General features: G+C 51.7%; 1 protein-coding gene across 6 annotated transcripts in view; it reads left to right on the top strand.

Annotated features, from left to right (window-relative positions):
- The window catches only part of IGSF3 (immunoglobulin superfamily member 3), a 93,496-nt gene that overhangs the window by 51,617 nt on the left and 17,820 nt on the right, over positions 1–24,059 (top strand). For 4 of the 6 annotated variants that reach the window (XM_023259037.2, XM_019837689.3, XM_019837688.3 and 1 more), the window contains 6 exons: positions 2,385–2,762; positions 4,842–5,252; positions 8,989–9,378; positions 10,792–10,851; positions 13,250–13,651; positions 16,948–17,352. In XM_023259037.2, the coding sequence (XP_023114805.2) occupies positions 2,385–2,762; positions 4,842–5,252; positions 8,989–9,378; positions 10,792–10,851; positions 13,250–13,651; positions 16,948–17,352 (2,046 nt within the window). The remainder of the gene's footprint in view (positions 1–2,384; positions 2,763–4,841; positions 5,253–8,988; positions 9,379–10,791; positions 10,852–13,249; positions 13,652–16,947; positions 17,353–24,059) is intronic. The other 2 variants (XM_023259038.2, XM_023259039.2) reach the window with 2 other exon arrangements.

The following is a 24,059-nucleotide window of genomic DNA, read 5'->3' as shown; positions in this document are numbered from 1 at the left end:
TTCAAGGAAGAAGCTGGCTCCCGACCTGCCTCCAGCCTTCTTTGCAGCGGGCGGCGACGAGTGGCGGTGGCTGTTGGTTAACAGAACGCTGAAGTGCAGAGACCTAAATGTTATGACTATAGTTACATTGTTTTCAGAGTTCTGCGTTTCTAGAGAACTGCAGACATTTGATTTAAATGTCACCATATAGATATTTTAAGTTGTCATAAAAAGAGTACACATAGTCAAAATGTTATACACCACATTTTAACAGACTGAAAATAACTAATGAGCTGTCTTCTCAATGACTTTCGATATCGTAATCAATGCTGTCAAGCAGAATGGATCGGGTAAATTCACACACCACCATGATCTGTTGATTCGGTTCCCACCCTTCATTTTTTCAGTTCCTACTTTCTGGTGCTGAAGCCAAGATGAGGTTCTGGGCAAGATTTCATTTGGGGGAAAAGGTTCTCCGTGAATTACGGTTCATAAGCCACGGGTCTTGCCTTGCAGGGTCTGTTTTAAAGTCTGTCATCTTGTCGATTAGATCAGCTTGCTTTGAGGCACAAGCCCTGACCCCCCTCCCCCTGCAAGCTGCACCCCTGGACTGGGCTTAGAGCTGCGTCCTGCTAGTACTTGAGCTGTACCGGCTGTTCACCAGCTGGACCCCCATCAGATAGGTTTACGCTGGGGGCAGCTGCGATTCCTTTCTAGAGGGGGAGAGGGAAGGTTTCACGGAGTGGAAGTGTGCTGCAGCTGTGGGTGGCCCAGAGATGCTGTCATTGTCAAGGGGCCATTGGAATGTCCTTGGGTGATCCCTGGCCAAACCCTGCGGATCCAGAGCTACAGAACGTTCCAGCCAGAAAGGGTTAGCTAGCAGCTCTTTACGGAGGAGTATTTGTGGGTTGGACTGTGTATCAGGGGCTTTGCACATGTTCTCTTACTGAGTCCTTTCGATAGCTCTGGGCACACATTATTATGCCCTTCTTCCAGATGAGGAAACTGAAGCTTGGGGAGGTTAAGTTACTTATCCAGAGTCACAGCTAGGAAGTGACAAAGTCAGCATTGGCACGTGTGCTAGTCTACTCCCAAGCCTTCTTAGAAATCATTTTAGGGGCACCTGGGTGGCTCAGTCGGTTAAGTGTCTGACATCAGCTCAGGTCATGATCTCACGGTCTGTGGGTTTGAGCCCCACATCGGGCTCTGTGCTGACAGCTCAGAGCCTGGAGCCTGCTTCGTGGATTCTGTCTCTCTCTCTCTCTCTCTGCCCCTCCCTCATTCACACTCTGTCTGTTTGTCCGTCTCTCTCAAAAGTAAATAAACATTAAAAAAATAATATTGTGGTTGAAGAGATTCAGGTCTAGAAAGGAAAAGCAACTTGTCCAAGATGACACATCCCGCTCCAATTCCTGGCAGAGCTGTGGCTAGAACTCACCTGCCTCGCTGCTGTGCCCGGCTGCTGCTGCTTCAGGGAAGGAAGCCCAAGGGCATGTGCCCCCTCCCACCTGCTCAGTGGCTCAGGCAGGATCAGCGTTAGGCTGGCATGGAATGAGAAGTGAAACTCACCATATTTCCTCACCCCTGAGTCTACTGGGGAGACCGTGTTAAGAAAAACATGGAGGAGGCAGAGGGGACCCCAGAGAAGCATATCCCAGGTGGAAGGCAGGGGGACTGGTAGGGAATCAGAGCCACCATACTAAGGGCAGTCTTGCTTCCTTGTTACGGGTCTGCACTTTCAGCCCCCCATCACCTGCCATTGGCAACATGTGGGCATCTGGGCAGCAGGGATCCACTTCAGCCCTGCACATTCACACTCAGGGGCACTCACTCGACTTAAAGCTGCTGCAGCCTGCAGGAGCTCAGCTCTGCCCCCATTCAAGGAGGGTAGAGGAGGTAAGTCACACTCCTCCACGTGGTGTCCCGGGAGTAGCCACATTTGAAAACAGGCTGCAGCTCCAAAGAAAGGGCACCGGGACTCCTCCCTGCCTGCAGGCCTAGATTGCAAGACGGTTGCTTTTATTTGTTTTCATCTGACTGTGTGCCAGGGATTCAACTTTTCCTGCTCGTTTTATTAAAAACTTTATAAACAGCGTTAATAAATAGATATAAAACCGCCACACAGATGACAAACAGAGGGACTAAATGAAACTCCCAGGGGTCAGCCGTTGAATAAGTAACAGAACCACGACTTTGCGCGATCCGATTTCCATATATGCAAATTAGGGACAGAGCTTTACCACCCAGTGTTTTAATTAATATTTATAAATCACAGAGCGCCTCCGAAAGGGCCAGTAAGCTATTTATATTATCATGTCATACAAACAACAAAGCCTTTGGAGATTGCTGCCTGCGCTGCATCTTGGTCTGAGGAGTAAGCGAGCCTGTGTGTGTGTCCCCCACAGGTGTAGTGCTGGCACAGCGGCATGTTGCCGTCCAGGAAGGACCCCTGTACCGCACGGAGGGCTCCCACATCACCATCTGGTGCAACGTGAGTGGCTACCAGGGGCCTTCTGAGCAGAATTTCCAGTGGTCCATTTACCTGCCGTCCGCCCCGGAGCGCGAGGTCCAGATCGTCAGCACCGTGGACTCTTCCTTCCCTTACGCCATCTATACCCAGCGCGTCCGTGGGGGGAAGATCTACGTGGAGAGGGTCCAGGGGAACTCGGCCTTGTTGCACATCACCGATCTCCAGGCCCGGGATGCCGGGGAGTACGAGTGCCACACGCCCAACACGGATGAGCGGTACTTTGGGAGTTACAGTGCCAAGATGAACCTAGTAGGTAAGGAGGTGATGTTTCCCGTGGCCGGTGTCCCACCCGAGCAGGTCCACTCGGGCCGCTGTAACAAAATACTGCAGACTGGGTGGCTTCAGCAACAGGCATTTACTTCTCACGGTTCTGGAGGCTGCGAGTCCAAGATCCAAGTGCCGGCACGGTCGGTTCTGGGCGGGGGAGGCCCTCTTCTGGGTTGCCAACTTCTGACTTCTCATTGTCTGCTCCCATGGCAGAAAGGGAATGAGAGAGCTCACTGAGGTCCCTTTCCAAGGGCACTAATCCCATTCATGTGGGTTCCACCTTCCTGACTTAATCACCCCCCTGCAGAGGCCTCACCTCCAGACACCACTGTGTGTGGGACCCACTGGGATTTACCATGTGGATTTGCAGGGGGGGAGGAAATAAATGTGGAGTCCATAACACCGAGTCGCTTCTTTAATAGTGCAACTTTATTTCACTTGAAAAAAAAACCCAAAAGACCAAAGTTCCCCAAACATTTGAGTGGTTAACACCTAGCATGAGTGAACAAAGGTTGTGGGTTCGCTTGTGAATACATAGCAGGTTGAGGCTAAAACTTATGAAAACTGTAGTGCAGGTGTTAAGAATTCAGAGAAGGAAGGGGCGCCTAAGTGGCTCAGTCGGTTAAGTGTCCCGACTTCAGCTCAGGTCACGGTCTCACAGTTCATGAGTTTGAGCCCCGCATCAGGCTCTCTGCTGTCAGTGCAGAGCCTGCTTGGGATCTTCTGTCCCTCTCTCTCTGCCCCTCTCCCGCTCTCTCTCTGTCTCTCTCTCAAAAATAAACATTAAAAAAAAAAAAAAAAGAATTCAGAGAAGGCTGACGGACCCTGTAGCTGGTGAAAGGGGATAGGGGATACAAGGCAAGGACATCTGTGGTTGCCCGAAGAAATGACGAGAAAGACAGAGCAAAGGACATCAGCTGGAAGAGAAGTGAAAGGGCTTACAGATGGCAGGCCCTTGGACGGGCTCAGCGACATTGGGGGCGCTGCTCAGTCAGGAAGTGGATACGGCTGTAGGTCCTTGCTCAGACGGGAGCTGGCGGTAGGGGAGGGGACACATTTAGGTGTGGACGGCACTGGGCCCCCATGCTTGCTGACGTGAAGGGTCACCAGTATCGAGGCCGGTCTTCTTTTTCTGCCCGAGTCATGCTCTCCAGGCATAGTTGTGATAATAAAAACTGGAAAGTTAAGACTTGGGGCAGAAGGACAGAACAGCCTTGGTATTGTTGACCGTCCTCATGGGTGAACATTGCAGCCCCACACTGTCCACCCAGAAATCCCCCCGCCCTCCACGCCAAGCTCGCCGTTCCTGCCACGTCCTATCAGGAGGCCTGCGAGAGCCAGGCCCAAGGTGGGTGTGCTGAGGAAACACACACTGGTTGTGATTGGGGTGTCCCCATCAGGCCAAGAGGGGCCGTGTTTAGTCACCAGAGTACGGTTCTGACCAAGTGACCACGAGGCAGCGTCCTCGCTTGCCCAAACTATGGCTTCTTCCAGCCCAGACCACTTTGACACATGAATCGTATGAAAATCCAGCCTATCAGACGACCAAGGATGCTATTGCTTTCCTCTACCAAAAAGATTTTCTGAAACCTAGCCTTCCTAGAGCAATGCATTGCTGACGTGAGTCGGGAGGAGGTGGGGGTGGGATGGCGAGCAGGGAGGAGGTGAGCCGGGCACACAGAAATGTAAACTTCTAGGAACTGTTTCCTTTGGAAGATCGGTCAGAAGCCAAGTGAAAGTATCCTGAAGCGGTACCAAAGCAAACCATCTGAGCTTAAAAAGAGAATTCGTTTCACGCGGTATTTTCAGGGAGTTCGTTTAGTACGTGAAACGAAATACATCCCGCCTGTTATCTAAAAGTTACTAAAATACCGAACAGGTAAGTGTCGAAAAATTGCAGTCCGAACCCAAAGAGAAAATCCCTTCTGTTTCTGTGCCACCTGGGGTCACCTGCGGCCTCACAGTGATTGCCGAAGGCTGGGCGGGGTGGGCGGCTGGCCCCCGTGAGTGTGAGACTGATTCTGCGGCTTTGTGACCGTGTGCTCGGGATGCTTCTGTGTTGCAGTGATCCCTGACACTCTGCAGACCACGGCCATACCGCAGACTCTGCACAAAGTGGAGCAGGACCCTCTGGAGCTGACCTGTGAGGTGGCCACGGAGACGTTCCAGCACAGCCACCTGTCTGTGGCCTGGCTCCGGCAGAGAGGGGGCGAGAAGCCCGCGGAGGTGATTTCCCTGAGCCGAGATTTCGTGCTTCACTCCAGCAGCGAATATGCACAGAGGCAGAGTCTGGGGGAGGTACGGCTGGACAAGCTGGGGAGCACCACCTTCCGCCTCACCGTCTTCCACCTGCGGCCCTCCGACCAGGGCGAGTTCTACTGTGAGGCTGCCGAGTGGATCCAGGACCCGGATGGCTCGTGGTATGCCATGACCCGAAAGCGTTCCGAGGGAACCGTGGTCAACGTCCAGCCCACTGGTCAGTCTCTCTCGTGCCCATTCTCTGCCTGACGGTGCGGGTTGTCAGACGCTGGGAGGGTGTGCCAACTCCTTCTCTGGTGACCTCTGAAAGTCCTAGGAATGTATAGATACCTACGTACCATCTGACCGACTAGCGAGTCTTGGAGAGGGCAGCCCGGACCGAGTCCGGCTTACAGACCTGGTTTCTTGGACCTACCTGGAATTTTATATTTCCTTGAATTATAAATTCATTTTAAAAACTGGGAGATGTCACATAAACTGTTTGTGTCTGATGACTGGGCTCCCCCATTAGCCACACTGGTCTGCCCCCTTTGATGATGTTGCCTGTTTTGGGGACCAGTCCTGTTTCATTTGTGAAAGACATTTGAGATTGTGAGCCTTCCACCAGAGGTATGAAATTATGATCTAGAGAAATTTTGGCTTAAGTTATTATTTTTTTATATTAATGATATGTCTTTGGTGGTGTTTTACCATTTCCGAAATGCTTAATTGCCTGTTCCTTCAGAGTCCCTCAGAAGTTCTGCAAGGTCAGGCAGTGGTGGGACAGATGCCAGGGGCAGATTGCTTTGTGGGGGTTCCCGAGAGAGGTCATGGGAGGGGTTGGCAAGGCCAGCCTGGCGAGTGCCAGATTCTTCCATAAATCTGGTGAAAGAGGAGGTCAGGTGACATGTTTATAGCTGGGGCAAGAAGATGGCAGCACCACGAGCCGATTCCTTTCCTGCCTGCTCGTGTTATTCTCCCGCAGTCTCACACTGTGCTCCCCATGCCCCCGAGTCCAGCCGTGCTCCAGATCAGAGCCGACCACTGTCACTGGCTGCCTCTGCGGGGCTGGGGGAGGGCTCTCCATGAGCCTTCAGTCCCCCGGCTTTGGTTGCAGGGTGGTGATTGTGCCATCATCAGGCACAGCAAGTGGCCCGCGGACCTTCCCTGTGTTGCCGCTCACCTCTGGCGAGGGGCTGGCGTTGGAGATGTGTAGGTGCGGCAGGTGAGCTGTGGTGCCGGTGGGGTCTCCTCTTCGGGACCTGTCCTTAACGTCACACTCCCATTTGCTACATATAGTCAGTGGCCTTGGTCTTCTGCCACTCGTTCATAGGGCCCTGTAGAGCAGTGCTTCCAACTTGCCCAACAGTCTGCTTTCCTGAACCAGGCTCCTGGGCTGGGATCTGGGAAGCTGGATTTCCAGTACACTGTCCAGGCGATTCCACCACCACTCGTGTCGTCAAGCACAGCTCCACGGGTGATAGGGCAGGAGTGATTCTCTGGACATCTGATGGGCTTTGACGAGAAGCGTTGGCTCCCGGAAAGGAGCGTTTTATCTGCTCTGCAGGACCCAGAGCATTTAGCAGCTTCTGGATCTTCCAGTACTAAGACATCTGTGGAAGCCACTTGATTTCATATTTATCCTTTCCCTTCCTGGATGGTTTTAAGATCAGCTTCAAAAGTCTGGACCAAATTTTGAATCTTAATGCTTTTAAATTAGGTTGCATCAGTTAATCTTTATTTTAATCTTACCAATTTGGGATTAGGACTTTTTGCATTTGCCCAGCAAATGTATTCAGACGAAGCCAGCAAAGGGAAAACGAGATTGGAAAAAAAAAAAAAAAAAAGTTGATGGTGTTACTCTGTGCCTCTGGGCTCTTTGGGTTCAATGGTTGCAGCCCCAGCTTTGTCCTTCTCTTAGTTCATTTCAGTAAACATTTAAGGTCTCTGCTGCATTCAAGGTGTGGCACCGGGGTTTCAAAGATGAACGCCTCTTGGAGGCTGCACTGAGGGAAGGTGTGGATGTGAAGGCCGGTGGCTAAGTAGAGTGTATTGAATGCTGCGATGCTATTGTGCGCCCAGCGCTCAGGGACACGGTGACTGGGGAGTGGTCTCGCAACATTAAGTTTTCCCTGGATGGGAGCATTAAGGCAAATCCAAGAAAGCCAACGAGTTTGGTGAGTTGAGCCAAATCTGAAGCCTGCAGAGGCGTCAGAGGGACAAGCATAAAGGCTCAAAATTGTGTGCTGTGTTTGGCAAGCAGAGAGGAGTCCAGCGTGGGGCGAGCTTGTGTCCTGGGAAAGAGTGAGGAGAAGAGGAAGGAAAGGCGGCCAGAAGCCCCACATATTGTGATCTGGAGCTTGGCCTTGACTCCACCGACCAGGTGTTTGCAAGCTGTTCTTGGGATCTTAGGAAGCCCTTAGAGCTGGCTGAGAGGTTGCACGTGGAGGTGTGTATGTGTCCATGTGTCTGTGCACGCCAGGAGGTGCTGGAGGAAGGCGTGTGAGGGCCACAGCGTTCCCTCGCCTGCTTCAACCAAATGCTGTCTATATTGGGCGACACAAGGTTTTGTAGGAACAAAGTCCCTTGCCTCTGCACCACCCCCGCCCCCCACCAAGGAATGCTTAAAAATCACTGCTGCAGACACTTAGAGGGGGGGAAATAGAGATTTTAAAGGAAGGAATGACAGATCTGGGTTCTAGAAGCAAAAAGCCATGGAGGCCAGATGGAGGTTGATTAAGCAGGTTGGGTCTGATGTGGAGAGACCAGGTAAGAGAGAGCTGTAAGGCCAAGGTCAGGTCGGTAGCAGTGCCTGGAAGACACGAAGTGAGTGCTAGAGACAGAGTAGGGAGCATCACTGTGCAAGGCAATCCGTGGGATTGCCTGGGAACTCTGAGGCCAGGGCTCTGGGTGATTCCTTGAATGGGGATAGGGAGGGAGGGGGAAGGAGAGGTATCGAGAGTGTGCAATGTCCTGCTTAAAAGCCTCTGCTTCCCCATTGGTGGCAGCGCTGGTTGTCTTTTCTTCTGTTTCTGTCGATTTTAGTCAGGGAGTCTATCCTGCATGCAGACTCTTAGAGAGAGAGATGCTAGCAGGCGAAGCACCATCCATGCGTCATCTTAGAGGCTGAGAGCTTAGAGCTCTTAGAGCATCTTAGAGCTTAGAGGCTGAACCTGGGAGGCATGAGAGCCTCCCACTGTCTCACTGTGCGTGGGATGCTGTTAGTGGTGATGAGCCCTTCTTTGAGCACCCCCCCCATTCCTGATCAGACACCCAGCTTTCTGAAGGGTGCTTGGATTCACTGTCCATTTCAGAGGTCATTAGCTTTCGGTGGAAACGGGTAAAAATTTTCCCTCTCCATCTTTCTTGAGATTTTATCTGACAGGTGGTAACTCATGGAGAGACTTTGGTTTTCCCTTTGCCCTTGGAATTGTGTGAAGGGTTGTCTTACCTGTGTCTGATTTCCAGTACCCATGTGGCAGTAGTGGAGAACATATTTCAGTGTATGTATTTTTTTGAGCGTTTATGAGGATTGGGGTCAGCACTGTGTAATTTTGTCTCACGTGTCAGTGGGGGTGAGTCCTACAACATCTGCAGAAAATGTTTGCAATCCTGCTGCTTACGTGGGGTTCTGGGAGTATATAGATCAAGGGTAGGCCTGGGTAAGCGATGTCAGGGATGATAGACCTTGTTGACCTCTGCGTCATAGGCTGCAGACGGAGCCCCACGCGTCTTAACTGAGGTAACAAGCCCCTTAGACTGTCTGGGTCTAGCTGCCTTTGAGTTCTGTCTGCGACCCTCAGGAATTTCTCTGAAGACTCTGGGTTTTTCTCTGAAGACAAGGGGAAGTGCTGTGGTTGGCACTGTAAAGAGGGCATGGGGGGGTGGGAATTTGCTGGTGCACTTGGGTTAGCCGGGGGCGGGCCCTCATTCACCCAGAAGGCATCCATCGTTTTGTTAATTCGTTTTCTTAGACAAAGAATTCACCGTGCGGCTGGAAACGGAGAAGCGGCTGTACACGGTGGGTGAACCGGTGGAGTTCAGATGCATCCTGGAGGCTCAGAACGTTCCCGACCGTTACTTTGCCGTCTCCTGGGCCTTCAACAGCTCACTCATTGCCAGCATGGGGCCCAATGCAGTGCCGGTCCTCAACAGTGAATTTGCCCATCGGGAAGCCAGGGGCCAGCTGAAAGTGGCCAAAGAGAGCGACAGTGTCTTTGTGCTGAAGATCTATCACCTCCGCCAGGATGACAGCGGGAAATACAACTGTCGTGTGACAGAGAGAGAGAAAACAGTCACCGGGGAATTCATCGACAAGGAGAGCAAGCGGCCCAAGAACATCCCCATCATCGTCCTCCCCATCAGTAAGTAGAGAAGATGTGCTGTCTCCTTCTGCTCCCCGTGGTCTGGTCTGTAGCTGGCATCATTTAAGAGGAGTCAGGGGACCGATGAGCTGCAGGGGAGGGGGAGGGAGGGGAGGGCGGGGCTTTTGGAACTCAAGGGTTCAAGTCAGCTCTGGCAGGCAAAACCAGTTCACCTGTCTCCCTTCTCCACTCGCCTGCCCACACTTAGCAACCCCCAGTTAGGCAGAGCGCTGGGGTATGTCTGCAGGCTGGAGGGGGCATCCCAGATCTGAGCACTGGCTGCCCTCTGTCAACACCAGCACTGCCAGCTCAGCTTGGAGGAAAATCAGGAATCCAGGATGCCTGTTGGCTCCCATGTGGGAATTAAGTCCCAGATGGAGTGGGTAGAGGCCTACCTTGAAATCTCACTTATGAGGGTTGGTCTTTTGTGGGAGGATTTTAAATCTGAGAGCACATTATTAAAAAGGATTTGCTGTCTGGGTTTTGGGGGTATAAGGGTTGGCATTTCCCTAAATGTCTCTTCCCTATTGAAATTGTGTTTTCAAAAGTCAGTGGGTGGGACCTCTTACGTCTTCCTGGAGCATAGACTTCCTTTTAAAGCTTAGCCAGTTTCCAAGGATGCTTGGTGGGCCCCCACCTCCATGTAAGCTGGGCTCGTCTGGGTCTGGGTGGGTGACGGTTGTGGCTGGGGACTCGGGCACGACCTGTGTTTGCTCCTGTTATGTTTAATCATCCATAGTATCAGGATGTTTTCATTAACATCTCAATTCTCTCCTAGTTCTGTTTTTAGTAAAAAGAGAATTAAACTTTTAATGCCATGATTTTAAACAAGACAGGGAAGTTTTAAAACTAACCTTTAACCTTTTCTCAACTACTCAAACTGTTCTCTCCCCTAGCCTTGTGATGATTCCCTTTACATATTTATTTACACCTGTACGTTTTTGATGTAGTTCTCTTCAAGGAGAAGGAAAGAGTAGACACAGGGTCTTGCCTACTTCTTTCTTTTCTCACCAACAGGGTTCCTTTCTTTCGTACTTCTGTTTTTTTTTTTTTTTTTTTTTAAATCTCTCTCACACACCTAATTATCTTGACATTGTTTTGTTTCTTAGACTTTTTTTTTTTCTTTGCAATGCCTAGCATGGTGCTTTGCATAGGGTCGGTGCTTGCTGAATATTTGTAGAGTTGAAATTGTTGAACTGAATGCCCATTCTCCTGACTGTTTTCCTGTCGGTTTGTGCTTGCCTTAACCACGGACTCTCTATTTTTAAATCTGCAACTAATTCCTCATTGTTAAGGATCCAGTGAAGGGCAGCTACGCTGTTTACTTCCTATATCTTTTGTGCTAAGAGATTTCCCCCGACCCCTTCCAAGAACTTGTTTGATGATCTGTGGCCTGCTATATTGCTTTTCCAGCAGATAACTGGGTAGTTAAAGTCCCTCAGCACCACCAGATCCTGCCCCAAGGCCACTTGGGTAAGTCTACCAAAGAACAACGGTCACGTCGGTAATGGTGATAATGCCTTGGATTTTAATGGCGCTTTTCCTCTCAAGAGCCCAGAGTGCTTCTGCATATATCACTTCCTTCCCCGCTCCCACTCCTCAAATCCCCGTAGAGGCCAGTGTTCTCTCCATCCCGTGGGCAAAGAAGCCAGAGCACCGTGCAGAGATGCGGCTGGGCCGGTTCCGTTCGTGGTTGAGTGTGTGTTGCATTAGAAATATTTGCTTCTAACTCCAGACCCACCGCTCTGCGCTTAAGCCTGTGCTACATCATCCGGCTCCTGATTTGAAATTTCATTTGGCGAACATGCAGTCAGAGTCTCATTAGTTCTGTCCTAGTTTTTGCTTCATCCAGAGAGTTTTAACTGGTCAGCTCGCCTTTTCTCAGGCCTGGGAACGCCCGTCCCGTGTCCTAAGGGGCAGCGCCCGCACCGCACCTGTGTTTGCCTCTGCCTGGGATGCCCGCACGGTTTTTCTTCTCATAGGACCACCTGTAACCGTGCGATTCTTCCGGGCTTTTGCTGGAGCCACAGAGCACCAAACAGCAGCCCTCATCGTTCGTAAGCCAGGGCTCACGGAAGAGTCCACCGGGGGGGCAGTAGGGAATGGCAGTGACACCTTGCAAGTCATATTTCTGCTGGAGGCCAGCAAAGGGGTTTCCCGCCCCTGACACCGGAGTTGTCCTTTTGATGCCCCACATGGAATGATAATGCTGGGGAGGAGTCCTTAACCTACAGAGGAAGTATGATTACTGATGATGACAAGTAAATTACCTCCTCTGGTATTGTCGGTGCTGTGGCCCCAAGAAGTAGGAACTCTTAGTGTCTCCGTTTTGCACGTGAGAAAAGGAAGTGGGGGCAGGTTAAGGAAGAACCCCAAGATTCCAGAGTTATGAAGCAGTAAACCCGGCTTCAAGCCCTGGTCTGCCTGCCTCCAACTCCATGCTTTGAGCCACAGAAGCATGGTCATCTCCGTAAGTCATCCTGGTATGGCTCCTGGGGAGGTTGCCCTCCTGGGGAACCTGAACCCTGCCCAGACCTATTTTTCACACGAAATAAGCCAATCCGCAATGGGTAGCAGGCATCCTCACCATAACAGAAACTACCTGCTGGGGCTTGGGGCTCATCTCTGTCTGTTTCTGCCTGTGGGGGAAAATATGGGGGAGCAAAGATTGATTCAAATGCATGGTTATGGGTATGTATGTGTGATCCCTCTCGATAATCAGGTATGCCTCTGAATCGGGGAATTTAACTTAATTGATTAATTTTAAATTGTGTTTCATGTCAGTGGTACCCGGAAAATTGAAGCCAAATTAGTTATGGTGCTTTGTATTCTTTAACACTTGTTTTTTTTCTTTTAACTCGACGTAGATAGTCATACAAAATAGCATATGTGTAGTGAAGGCAGATTAGAATGTCCGTGGTGTTTATGAAAACAAAAGTTGTTCGGAATAGGAAAGTTAACGTGATCACCAGTGACCAGTTTTTGAAAACCTGCTCTGTGTCAGGTGGTTGACATACATTGTCTTGTTAACTTCTCAATCTTTAAAACAAGTGCACGGTAGGAACCACACCATCCCTGTGCTGCAGAAGGAGGCGTATAAAGTGTAATTGGTTCGACTGAGTGACCTCAGAGCTAAGTGAATAGCAAAGGAGCAAAGAGAGTGGGGTCCTTATCCCCAACTCTGATTGGCAGGATGTGTTAGGGTCAGAGCAGCGGAACCAGGGCTGAATGTGGACGGCAGGGTAGGGAGCCAGGGGCCTTGGTCGGTTCCTCTGCGTTCATGGGAAAAGTATGAGGGCTCACTGCCACACGCACTATGAAAGCAGACATCTGTCCCAGTATCCCCCACACCCAAGCAAGCACACGTTATCTTCCTGGTACCTCCCGTCACTTTGCTGATATTGCCCGGAGGGGCTCAAATGGCCCATGATAGATGTTCCGCTCTTATTTGACTGCCGTAGCACCGAACGGCGGGAAGATGGAGGTGACGTAGAAATTTCCGAGTTGTTCCACTTCCTGAAATTCCAAGTTGAAAAACCCTTGAGCCCCAGCTGAACAGATTACCGATAGAACGTCGGAACATCACCGTGCTGTATTTCTTAGGTTCCGGTTCAGTCTCAGGTCTTAGACCCTCAGTATCCCACACGACATCTTGGTCCCCAGCAAAGGGCCTCCTAGGTGATGGATCTAAAGTCGTGGGGAGCAGTGCCCAGAAGCAGCCAGGGCTTGCCGCAGCAAGTGTCAGAGGGCGTTCCTCCTGCCAGGTGAAGTGTGTAGCGTGACACCCACACCCAGCCTCCTGCCCTGTCTGGGGGGGAGGGGGTAGTAGAGGCCGGAAAGCCCCAGCGTGGCACTCTCTCCCTCTTCCCAGAGAGCAGCATCTCCGTGGAGGTGGCCAGCAACGCCAGCGTCATCCTTGAAGGTGAGCACCTGCACTTCTCCTGCAGCGTCCGCACGGCGGGCAGGCCGCAGGGCCGCTTCTCGGTCATCTGGCAGCTCGTGGACCGGCAGAACCGCCGCAGCAACATCATGTGGCTGGACCGGGACGGCACCGTGCAGCCAGGCGCGTCCTACTGGGAGCGCAGCAGCTTCGGGGGCGTCCAGATGGAGCAGGTGCAGCCCAACTCGTTCAGCCTGGGCATCTTCAACAGCAGGAAGGAGGACGAGGGCCAGTACGAGTGCCACGTGACCGAATGGGTGCGGGCAGTGGACGGCGAGTGGCAGATCGTGGGGGAGCGCCGGGCCAGCACCCCCATCTCCATCACGGCTCTCGGTAAGGAAGCACTCGGCGGTCCTTTCTGTGGGATCGCTGGGAGATTGCTCCCACGTCAGGTCCCTTACCCTGACTTTTATCAGAGTCCTGGCAGGAAATGGATGGCCCCTTCCAGAGGGTTTAATTGAAGGGACTGTGTACGAAAGTGCAGGTAGGGTTGACGGGGCCAGTGGTGCACGGTGGGGCCCCTGGGGGCCTGGTGACGGCTGGGGGCGGTCACTGTTCCTGGGTCTGCTTGGTAGGAGTGAAGTTCGAAGTTCTGGCCAGGGGAGCGAAGCCACCCAGTAGGAGTGGTGGCCCCAGGTGGGGGGACCATGGTCCCTGCCAAGACCAGCAGAGCAGAACCTCTCTCGCCTGTCCCCCAGGCTCTCCTGCCCTGCAGCCCAGGGGCCCAGCCCTCCTCAAAAGGCCAGAGCAAGGCAGAGAAGGGTAGGAGACCCCTTTCTGCCATTTACTTAGCATTTACTATGTTCCTGGTAGAGTCTAAGCACTTGTCCCTTTGAATTCTCACCTAACCAAGAGCTCAACCCTTTGATTTTACAAGGAGACTGAGGGAGACAGGTTAACTAATTTGCTCACGGCTACAGCTTTTAAGCGACAGACCCACAGTCTGAACCTGGGAAGCTGGGGATCTCTCTTCATTTTTCACCCCCCCCCCCCGCCAAAGTCTGTGCTTTTATCTCTTCCTCTATAAGGCACCATCCTTAGGAAAGCCACTTCCGCATTAGCATGAAATTCAAAGATACCTTGAGATTTGCTAAAACCAGAGAATTAGATTTGCTTCTCACGGGGTAGTTAAAGCGGCTTCTATCAACATTTATCCGCCTAATATAATCAGTAGATTAAATTTTAAGAGGCCATTCTGCTACTTGTTATCATGTTCGGTCTTCCTGTTTATCAGGACAGCTGTGACATCACTTGTCCTCGGTGACCGTGTATCCCACTCCCTGGGACCATGTTGCCCATCGACTTCCTAGCTAGAGCTGACACCCCAGGAAAGATGGCAGCCCCCGCTGGTTTTGCCCTCAACAGAGTACTGTATTCTCACCCAAGATTAGAATTACACTTCTTGTTCTAAAAGCTTAATCCCAAAGATTGGCCTGCTTCGTGTAGTAATTGCATTGCTCAGCTTTCTCGCTTTAGAAACTTTGTCCAGTGGCTGAGTTTGCTGATGAGCTCAGTCCCCGGGCCAGTGCTCAGCACCAGTGTGGACCTGTGGAAATGTCCAGATGTCCAGTAACAGTCCTTTTCCCCACCCTGCGAGGTTAGGAATGTCCAAGGAGCGGTCAGGATAGCTTCTCTTAGGTTATCCCCCTGACGTCTGTCATACACATCATATGTCTGTGGTTTCCATAGTCAGGGTCACCACGGGCTCTGACCTGGGATCCCGGGCTTGGTTCTGCTTACCTGTTCTCTACCCCTGGGGTGCCTCTGGCCAAAGCCGTAATCAGGGAGACCCAAGCAGTTGTGGCAGGGAAGAGTGGGGGGCACTGTGGGGTCAGGTTGCCTTTCAGTCTATATAGTGACACACACGTGTTTTCATATTGACGGGGTCAGGTATGGTTCACTCTCAGGTACCCAGCTGAGACAGCAGATAGGAACATCCTCCAGCCGCACGTGGGCCATTATGAGCGTTCAGTTAAAGTAAATTCGGTGCTCTGTGCACCACGATCATGGCGTGTGCTCTGTCAGCCCTGGACAGAGTCATTTGCTTGGAGAAGCTCTCTCTTCTTGGGATGACATCTTTGGATGCTGGGGCCAGGAACACTGGGAATGTCCTATCCCTAAGGTCCTGTGTCCTGCCACTCTCATGGCAACATATTCTGCACACAGGGGCACAAGTGACTATCACAACTACTTAATGTTTAAGGATGGGTTTCTGGGTCTTAAATTTTTTTTTTTTAAGGAGACATAAAGAAGCTTATGAAATCCAAACTGAAGATCGGGAGTTCTCAGCAAATTATTTCCACTTATTTGCTGACTTAACCTCCTCACCTGAAGCCAAAAGATTCATTCTGTGCGTAGTCTTTTCCCTACAGAATTGAAAGTACTTTTCTTTGTGTCTACTTTGTCCCTTTACATATTTAGTGAACTATAGCGTGTGCCAGGTACTATGCCATTCCTCGTATGTTGCAAATATTAATTCAGTCTTCCAAATACGTTGCAAATATTAACTCACTTAATCTTCACGAGGACCCGTTTTACAGATGGGGAAATCAAGGCAGAGAGAAGTGAAGTAACTTGCTGTCACGCAGCTTAGAAGGATCAAAGTCGGGCCTCTGGCTCTAGGGTCTGTGCCTTTAACCACTTCCCATGGGTAAAACCGCCAGATAAGACCCCTGACTCTGCCATTTCCTGGCTGCTTGATCGCGGGCAGTTTATTTAACCTCTCTGTGCCTCTTCCTTGTCTGTAAGAAATGGATGAGATGCCTTCTTGTCCTACAAGGTCATTTTGAGGACACAGTGACGTGTGGTGGAAACACAGCAGTTGGCCCCACGCCTGGCACACTGCACTCAGTAAACACTGGCTGTTCGCAGTCTTATGATCATAACCAGTGTGTTAATATTAAGTAGCATTTCAAGGTGAAGGAACTCGCATAGCGCCCACTGAGGAGTCGGTATCCGGGATCAGCCTGCTGCTGTCAGTAGGGGGCAGCCTGCTGTAACTGCAGAAGCTCACCTCACCCAGTTCCCCACCTGCTCAAGGTCAGCCCACCTGCTGTGGGTCCCTCACTGCCCACCTTCCCTGCATTTCACAAAGAAAGTGGAAAAGGAACTGGTGAGCAAGCCTGTACTGCTTGGCCCGGGGAACAGGGACACATCCTCTGCCTCCTCCTTGTCTAGCTCCAGTGCCTTGCGGGCCAAGCAGAGGAGGCGTCGGGGGGGGGGGGGGGGGGGGGGGGTGGGGGGGAAGTGTCCACCTTGCAGGCAGTGAATGACGTTGGCTTGAGGGCTTTTTTCTCCTGTTTCAGCATGGGATCCCCAAATCTGTAGGAATGGCTCTGCCTACGTATCCTCAATCCTGGCAAGGGCTGATGGGAGGCAGATCGACATGAAAGTTTCATCAGGAAGGGTTTGCTAAGTGCTGCTTGAGGAGCTTTGCCTCTGGCCTCTGTGTATGGGGTCTTTTGGGCTCGTGCTAAATGCGAGCTAAAGTGATCTGGCCTGGGCATCAGGAGAGAGCCGGAGCCTCGGTTCTGTGCCGTTAGCTTGGCCCACAGCCCTACCCCTGCCGCACACCGCCCTGAGAAATCCTTGTGTCTCCCCTAGCTGGAGTCTCTCTGCTCTCTCTCCAGAAATGGGCTTTGCAGTCACAGCCATCTCGCGCACGCCAGGCGTGACCTACAGCGACTCCTTTGATCTGCAGTGCATCATCAAACCCCATTACCCGGCCCGGGTCCCCGTGTCCGTGACCTGGCGGTTCCAGCCAGTTGGCACCATCGAGTTTCACGACCTGGTGACCTTCACCCGGGACGGGGGGGTCCAGTGGGGGGACAGGTCCTCCAGCTTCCGGACCCGAACGGCCATCGAGAAGGCCGAGTCCAGCAACAACGTGCGCCTGAGCATCAGCCGGGCCAGCGACACAGAGGCGGGCAAGTACCAGTGCGTGGCTGAGCTGTGGCGGAAGAACTACAACAACTCCTGGACGCGGCTGGCGGAGCGGACCTCCAACCTGCTGGAGATCAGGGTGCTGCAGCCAGGTCAGGGGGCCCGGGGGGGAGGGGGGGCGCCCGGCACGCGGCTGGGGGGAGGGTGACGCACACGTGGGGCCCTCGGCGGGACCACTTCCATTTCCCAACTTTGTGGCTCGAGAAATTTCCAGCCCGTAGGTAGCCGCAAGAATCCCGTTCCCTTGTCTCGACGGCCAGCGGTTAAGGTCTTGCTGTGCTTGTTTTCCCTGTGGTTTTCGTGCTGTTGTCTCTGAACCATTTGAGGGGGATTTGCAGGGTTTGGGACTCTTCCTCCTCAGTACTTCGTGTGTGTCTCACAAGAATGAGGACACACTCCTGTGCAACCACGACACCATTGTCACCCCCCAGAGTTCCACACGATGACGGCATGTTACCAGCATTTCCCCCGTTGTCCCAATAATGTCCTTGGTAGCTTTTTTTTTTTTTCCCCTTCCAAACCAGGATCCAGTCAGGGATTACAGACCACTTTAACTTGTCATGTCTTTTTAGACTCTGGTCTCTTGACATCACGCCGTCTCCTAAAACCCTTTCCACAGCAGCCTGGAGGAGGTACACTGTTCCCTGTTGGCAGACAAGGAACGTGGAATGGGAGAGGGAACATGTGAGGCACTTAACGGAGTAACTGCCTCGTGGCAGGTGCTTAGGGTCGATGGTTTTATGAGAATTTCACAACAACCCCAGGAAAGAGGAAGTGGCTATCCTAGGGTCACGTAGCTGGTAAATGGCGGAGCCGAGGTTTGAACCCGTGTCTGTCTGTCTCCCATGCTGATTCCCTGAGCCAGGCTCTGGCCTCCTGCTTGAGCTCCCTTTCCCCACAGAGGTGAGTCTCTCACGGCCGTTGGTAAAGCCGCACTAATTTGGGAAGCCTGGGTCAGGGGGTGTCCTGCAACCACTCCGTCATTGGGCGCTTTTCCTAATGCGGGGGAGGGGTCAGGTGTATGTGCTTTGATGGGCCCCCCAGTGTCCGTCCCCTCTCCTGCTTGGTTGGAAGCGGCTGTGGTGTGGAGCCCAGGCTGCTCAGCGTCTCTGCCATTGCCAGGCCCCTGCACAGTGGGGCACACGCACCTACGCGGCGAAGGGTGGGTTGGATGAGAGGTGACTTTGCAAAGACGTTTTTCTGACTCTGTGACCCACCCACTTTGCAAAGGTGGTTTGAACCCCTTGCAAAGAGGATTCTTCTGCCCACTCACAGCCATGGTTCGTACCTGACCTGGTCTGCTCTGCCATGTGAGATGGTCACGGTGTTGTTTTCAGCAACGTGAGGTTACATGGGGGTAGTGTCTGAGTTTACCCTTGGCCTCTTCTAACCCTGTGAAAAGCCCTCTTTCGGAGGTGCCGGGCTGGCTCAGTCGGTAGAGTATCTGACTCTTGATTTCGGCTCAGGTCATGATCGCAGAGTCCTGGGATAGAGCCCCATGTCGGGCTCCACACTGAGCATGGAGTCTGCTTAAGATTCTCTCTCTCTTTCTCTCTCTGCCCCTCTCCCCCACTTGCAGACTCTCTTTCTCTAAAATAAAATAAAAAAATTTGGGGGCGCCTGGGTGGCTCAGTCAGTTAAGCAGACGACTTCGGCTCAGGTCATGATCTTGCACTCCGTGGGTTCAAGCCCCGCGTCGGGCTCTGTGCTGACAGCTCAGAGCCTGGAGCCTGTTTCAGATTCTGTGTCTCCCTCTCTCTCTGACCCTCCCCCGTTCATGCTCTGTCTCTCTCTGTCTCAAAAATAAATAAACGTTAAAAAAAAAATAAATAAATAAAATAAAAAAATTTTAAATTAAAAAAAAAAATCCTGTTCTGTACCAAAGTTTGGAACAAGCAACTTGTAAAAATGATGGGACCGTTCCTTGGCCAATTAGAGCCTGAGCCTGGGCAAGCGGAAGCTTAGGGAAGAGGCTATGCTGCTTAAGTGGATTTTTGGGTTAATGGAGGGTTAAGCAGAGACCCCATTTTGTGTGACCCCTTGTTGTGGAAACGCCTAGGGACACACGTGCCCGCCTTACTGACTAGGACATTCCGATTGTAATTGTGCATTTGTGGTCTCCTCTGGCCCTCAGGGTCGGTGTTGTGAGCCATGGAGCCCATCAACATGGTTCCACGGCTGTAGAAAGGTAGGGTTCGCGCTGACCCCAGGACCTTGCCTGACATTGCCTTTTTGAATCGATTGCTAACTCCTGCTTGTTTCCATTCCTATTTGGACTCTAAGGCTGGAGCACGTAAGGGAAGGCTGAGGACAGCTCATCAAAGGTTTGAGTTCTTTGGATTTTGGTTCATTTATGGTGTTACTAAAGAGAATAAGGGAAAACTATGTGTGAAGTTAGCTCTCGGGTGCCCGGCTGTGTGCTTAGCACTTACATTCTTCTTAACCATTCATCACCAACAGTGAAATGATGTGGATGTTTGTATCCCCATTTTGGTTTCTCCGTGGAGAAACCAAGGCCTCTCGGTGCGTCAGAGGCGTGGTAGCAGCCAACCGGCTTGGGAAAACTGAGGTGCAGCTGCTGGTGGTCTCGGTCTCCCCGACTTCCAGATGCCAGCCGTTTCATTCCTCCCGGCGGGGGGGGGGAGGATGTTGCCGGAGAGCCAGGCGGTGGAGGGGCTGTCTCCGGGTCTCTGTGCCTTGCTCTGAATTGGTTTGTGTTTTTCACTGTCAAGCGGGAAGGAGCAGCACTGGCGTGGGAGGCCTGGGAGCGGCTGTTTGTTGTGTGGCCTCTGCTCAGAGGTGAGCAGTGGTGCACTTTCGAGGCCCCCTGGAGGCTGCCTCGAGAGCCCCATGGGTGCTGTAGCTGCTGCCACCGCCCAGGGAGTGGCTGAGGCTCAGAGGAGAGTTCATGCCTCTAAGTGTTACATTCTGTCCTTTATTAAATATTTATGCAGTTAGCACTTCCTGCTTTCCAAAGAGCCTCATGTTCGTGTTTACTTCACCACCCCCCCCCCCACACACACTCGGGTGGGTACTGCGCTTCCGTGTGGGGTAAGTGGAGGTGGAAGATACCAGAGGGCTGACGGTGTCCAACACGTGGCGTGGCGCATGCGGCCGCCTTTGTCTGCACCACCACCCTGGGAGGAAGCTGTTGCTTCCTTATAAATGGAGTAACTGAGGGGGCGCCTGGATGGCTCAGCCGGTTGAGCGTCCGACTTCGGCTCAGGTCATGATCTCGCGGTTTGTGAGTTCGAGTCCCGCGTCGGGCTCTGTGCTGACAGCTCAGAGTCTGGAGCCTGCTTCAGATTCTGTCTCCCTCTCTCTGCTCACACCCTGTCTCTCTCTGTCTCAAAAATAAATATTTTAAAAAATTTTAATAAATGGAGTAACTGAGGCTCAGAGAGGTTCTGACTCGCCAAGTCAAGTGCGTGGCGAGTGGGAAGTCGGGATTTCAACCCAGGTGTGCCTTGTTAAAAAGCCGCGGGGCTGGATGAAAGGGAGACTTTGACTTTTTCGAAGGCCATGTAGTCAGAGATTATGTTTTTGCATTCAGCTAACAGCCTCCTTCATAGAAGGAGTTTCTCTGTAGATTGCTGGCATGGAGGTCTCAGCACAGGTGGCTGTGGCAGTAACAGTAACACCGATGTAGCAGCTGATACTTATTGAGCATTTCTTGTGTGTCCGTCCCCATCCTGAGTGCTTTATATGTAATAGCTTGCTTGGTTCTTAGCCCATGCAACACCGAGAGGGGGTCCTGTTTCATCCACTTTATAGATGAGCACACTGACACAGCGGTTAAATAAATTACCCAGTGATCCCTAATAAGTGGCAGAAGCAAGATTCAAATCCAGACAGGCAGTCTGGTTCCAGAATCCAAGCTCTTAATTTTATTATATTATGTATTTTTCTGGACAGTTAACTATTTTGTGTTTCTTCTCAGGAATCCTCTGTGGTACCAAGTACTTTTATTTGCTGTCTCCTCTCTCTGGTTCACCATCCTCGAATTGCTGATGCCCTTTAGCAGATACTTAAATTTGTTTGTTTGACGTTGGGGTCATGAGAAACCCATACGGGTTCCAGTTTGCTGATGGTATAGGGGTGTAATTTATGCTTCCCCTAACTCCCCTGTTTCTTCAGATTTCTGCCACAAGATGGCCCCTAAGACTTGGGGATACCAGAGCTCAAATCCAGTGCTGGCTTCTCTTCTTTCTCCCCTCCCTGCATTCCTTGTCCCTCAAAACACGGCTTCTTATTCCTGCTCTTACTCCCCACCCCACCCCCCTTTTTTTTTTCCAACGTTTATTTGTTTTTGGGACAGAGAGAGACAGAGCATGAACGGGGGAGGGGCAGAGAGAGAGGGAGACACAGAATCGGAAACAGGCTCCAGGCTCCGAGCCATCAGCCCAGAGCCTGACGCAGGGCTCGAACCCACGGACCGCGAGATCGTGACCTGGCTGAAGTCGGACGCTCAACCGACTGCGCCACCCAGGCGCCCCAACTCCCCACCCCCTTTTAAGAATATTTTGTCAAACATTCTTATTCCGGCAGAATCAGAGAGAAACATAGAGAGTGCTGGCTCTGTCACGCTGGTCCATTTATCAGCCTTTAACTGCTGATGTCATCTGCTCCCAGAGGGCTCTGTGTGGTCTGTGCCCCAGACCGGTCCTTGCCAGGGCCACCTGCTGACCTGACCACATCACAGGTATTTGATTCATTAAAATCTCTGGCTGGATGGCACGGTCGATTGTGGATCCATCACTGACCATTCTTTTTACCTGCTTCCTGTTCCGTCTGCACATCCCCAAGGAAATCTTCAAGGAATGCCATCACTCTGATTTTGTTGATTTCGCTTACCCTGACTCTCATTGATCACAGAGTGTGACCCCCATGGGGCATTTAGGCAAGACTTTAAGCCAGCTCAACATATTCGATTCTTCGCTCTTAATCCATTCTTTTCTCTTTTAATTTCGAAGCATCGCTGTGCTTCCTTCTGATTTTCTTTAGCACCAAAAACACCCTCCAATTACACATCCCTAAATACGGAAGCAATAAGGGAAATGTCAGCACTCATTTTCCAAACGTTTACGACCCTCTCCTGGTCTGGCTATTAAATATTGCACATTCAGATTGACAAAGCAATAAACAAGCTTCCAGGAGGACAGCCTCCAGTGCAGAAAGCCGACTTGTCAGTGGGTGTATTCTGCTGGGATTTACTGATGGGTAGTCAGGATGAATATTTAATACCCTCCCTCTGGATGCTGCCAAATCCGTTTTCTCCAATTTCTTATTGCTGACCTGGCAGATTGGGCGAGCTGAGGGCTTTTTCTTTGACTTGCATGGGTCCGGGGCATGCGAACTGTGGCTGTCCTTGTCACAGTCTGATAAGTGACAGGCTGCCTCATCCCAAGTGGGATTGGCCCCTACTTTCTTTCAGGAGAACCTGGGTTTCCCCTCCCAGGCCACGAGCCTGTGGCTTCTGCCTGCTAAGTGCTCAGAGACAGTGAGCATGAGTGCCAGGGCGCCTAGAGGAGTCCCCAGCACCCACCCCCAAGCCTCCAGGCCTCATTGTCATGGTGACGCCAGGTGTACCAATTGGCAGGCCCTGCATAAAGGGTCACCGCTGTGTCTGCAGACGGGTGAGACAGGGCATGTCTGGGTTACCCCGAATTAGCTGTTTCTGCTTCTAAACCTTTGCTACTTTTCTCCTTGCTCCTTCCTCCCACTGCCGCCCACAAGCACATTTGAGCACCTACTGTGTGCCCGTTTCCATGCTGCAGCTGCAGACTCCAGTCCCTGCCTGGAAGGCTGTCCTGAGGGCCTGGGAGGAGGGAAGCACAGGGAAGAGTCACAGGGGTGCAAGAGAGCCGACCTGGGGTATGACCGATGGGCCCAGGGAGGGAATCGGCATGTGTGGGGGCGGGCAGTGGGACGTTTCCAGCTCAGAACAGAGTGTGTGCAGAGAACATCACGGACAGAGGAAGCAGCATGCTTGTTTTGATACGAGTGAAGCATGGGGTCAGGGAGGGGTTTGTCCCCAGGTATGTTGGTGAGAGCCAGGGGAGCCCCTTTTATATATTTTTTTTAAATGTTCATTCATTTTTGACAGACAGAGACAAAGCGTGAGGGGTGAAGGGCAGAGAGAGAGAGGGAGACACAGAAGCCGAAGCAGCTCCAGGCTCCGAGCTGTCAGCACAGAGCCTGACGCGGGGCTGGAACCCACGGAGCGCGAGATCATGACCTGAGCCGAAGTCGGACGCTTAACCGACTGAGCCATCCAGGCGCCCCTAGGGGAGCCCCTTTTATACACAGAAGTATGGAGGGTCACCGTATGTGATGGTTAAAAGCACGGACACACCAAGCAGCCTGGCTTTGAATCCTGGCTCTACCACTGGTCAGCAGTGTGCCCTTGGGCAAGTGTCTGTAACATTGGGACTAATAATACTTATTTCATAGGTCTGGTAGGGAGCAAGTAGTTAGCATTTCTGAAGTGCTTAGAGTAGTGCTCAGCATGTAGAGAGGATTATATACATTTGTTAAATAAGAACGTTCTAAACCGAGCAGTTAGGAGTTCCCATCATGCTCCGATCATATACTTCTTTTTATAACAATCTAGAACAGTCCCTTTACTACATGAAATTCCTAGACCATCTCACATTCCTACTCAACATAATCTTTAAAAATTGTCACAGTGCCCCAAATTGTGGAAAAAAGGATGAATTTTTTAGAGGGTGGTTCATAATAAAATGATGCGCTGTAACATGCTGTAACATGTAACGTGCTCAGGGTCGGCTACCCCGGG

The sequence above is a fragment of the Felis catus genome, chromosome C1 (assembly GCF_018350175.1).
Source record: "Felis catus isolate Fca126 chromosome C1, F.catus_Fca126_mat1.0, whole genome shotgun sequence".
NCBI classification, from domain to species: domain Eukaryota; kingdom Metazoa; phylum Chordata; class Mammalia; order Carnivora; family Felidae; genus Felis; species Felis catus.
This window is presented reverse-complemented; position numbering and strand designations above follow the sequence as displayed.